This window comes from Penaeus monodon, chromosome 19 (genome assembly GCF_015228065.2).
Source record: "Penaeus monodon isolate SGIC_2016 chromosome 19, NSTDA_Pmon_1, whole genome shotgun sequence".
In the NCBI taxonomy this organism is placed as follows: Eukaryota; Metazoa; Arthropoda; class Malacostraca; order Decapoda; family Penaeidae; genus Penaeus; species Penaeus monodon.
The window spans coordinates 34,351,812-34,352,844 of NC_051404.1; the positions used below are offsets into that span (position 1 = coordinate 34,351,812).

The 1,033-nt window shown below is 40.4% G+C and overlaps 1 protein-coding gene across 1 annotated transcript in view; it reads right to left on the reverse strand.

Annotated features, from left to right (window-relative positions):
• LOC119585396 (cyclin-dependent kinase 9-like) overlaps positions 1–1,033 on the reverse strand; it is a 22,342-nt gene that overhangs the window by 5,678 nt on the left and 15,631 nt on the right. Inside the window, exon 5 of the mRNA XM_037934059.1 lies at positions 533–696. Coding sequence (XP_037789987.1) covers positions 533–696 — 164 coding nt within the window. The remainder of the gene's footprint in view (positions 1–532; positions 697–1,033) is intronic.

A 1,033-nucleotide genomic window follows, 5' to 3' on the forward strand; every position in this document is an offset into this window, starting at 1 on the left:
CTACCCCTCCCCTTCTCTTCTATCTCTCCCTTCTCTTCTCTCTCTCTCCCCTCTCTTCTCTCTCTCCCCTCTCTTCTCTCTCTCCCCTCTCTTCTCTCTCTCCCCTCTCTTCTCTCTCTCCCCTCTCTTCTCTCTCCTCCCTCTCTCCTCGCTCCTCCCTCTCCACCAACCAACAACATAATCATAAATCATAAGTACAAAGTTGATAGCAGGAATTCAAAGACACTTCATAGCCACTCAACTATAGACATAATAAAAATCTATGGGATTCACACAATTTCCCTGCACAATTAGACAAACATCACATCCCAAAAGGGAATAGTAAAAATTACAATCTAGCACATGCAGGCCTCTGCCCTGACTCAATTTTCCTGTTCAACCATGCACATTCTCGTGGAGCACCCAGCTGACAATACCTCATAACATCCTTCAATGTGAGTGACCCAGTGAGGGTGGTTGCCTATCTACATGGTGTAAGCTTACTGTAAAAGAGGCCTGGGGATCTACAATAAAAATAGCAACATTTACATACCTATTTGGTCCCTGTCTACTGGTACTAAACGCACGTGCGAGACCAAAATCTGCTAGCTTCAGAATGCCATTTTTGGTTATGAGCACATTGGAAGCTTTGAGATCCCTGTGTAAGATCTTATTCGAGTGGATATAATAAAGGCCATTGAGCAGCTGTTGCATCACCTGAAAACAGAGAAAGGGAGGAGCTAAGAATTAGAGATATTAAAAGTTTAAGATAATTTTGGCAACAGATATGAAAGCACAAAAATAAAATCAAACAAAAAAAATCAGCAGTTCTACCAGCACACAAGCAATTAAACTAGCTGAACAAGCATCTTAATAAAGGATGTTTAAACTGCTGTTATTCCAGTCAAGAGTCACTATGATATAAACAGTGAAAATGCTTATGATACCTACAACCAAAAAAATAAAAAAAAATTCTATATACCAAAGTGGGAGAGATGAGGAGGGGAAGATATGTGGTGAGAAAGATATAACAAGCTATGAAACTGGAAAAGCA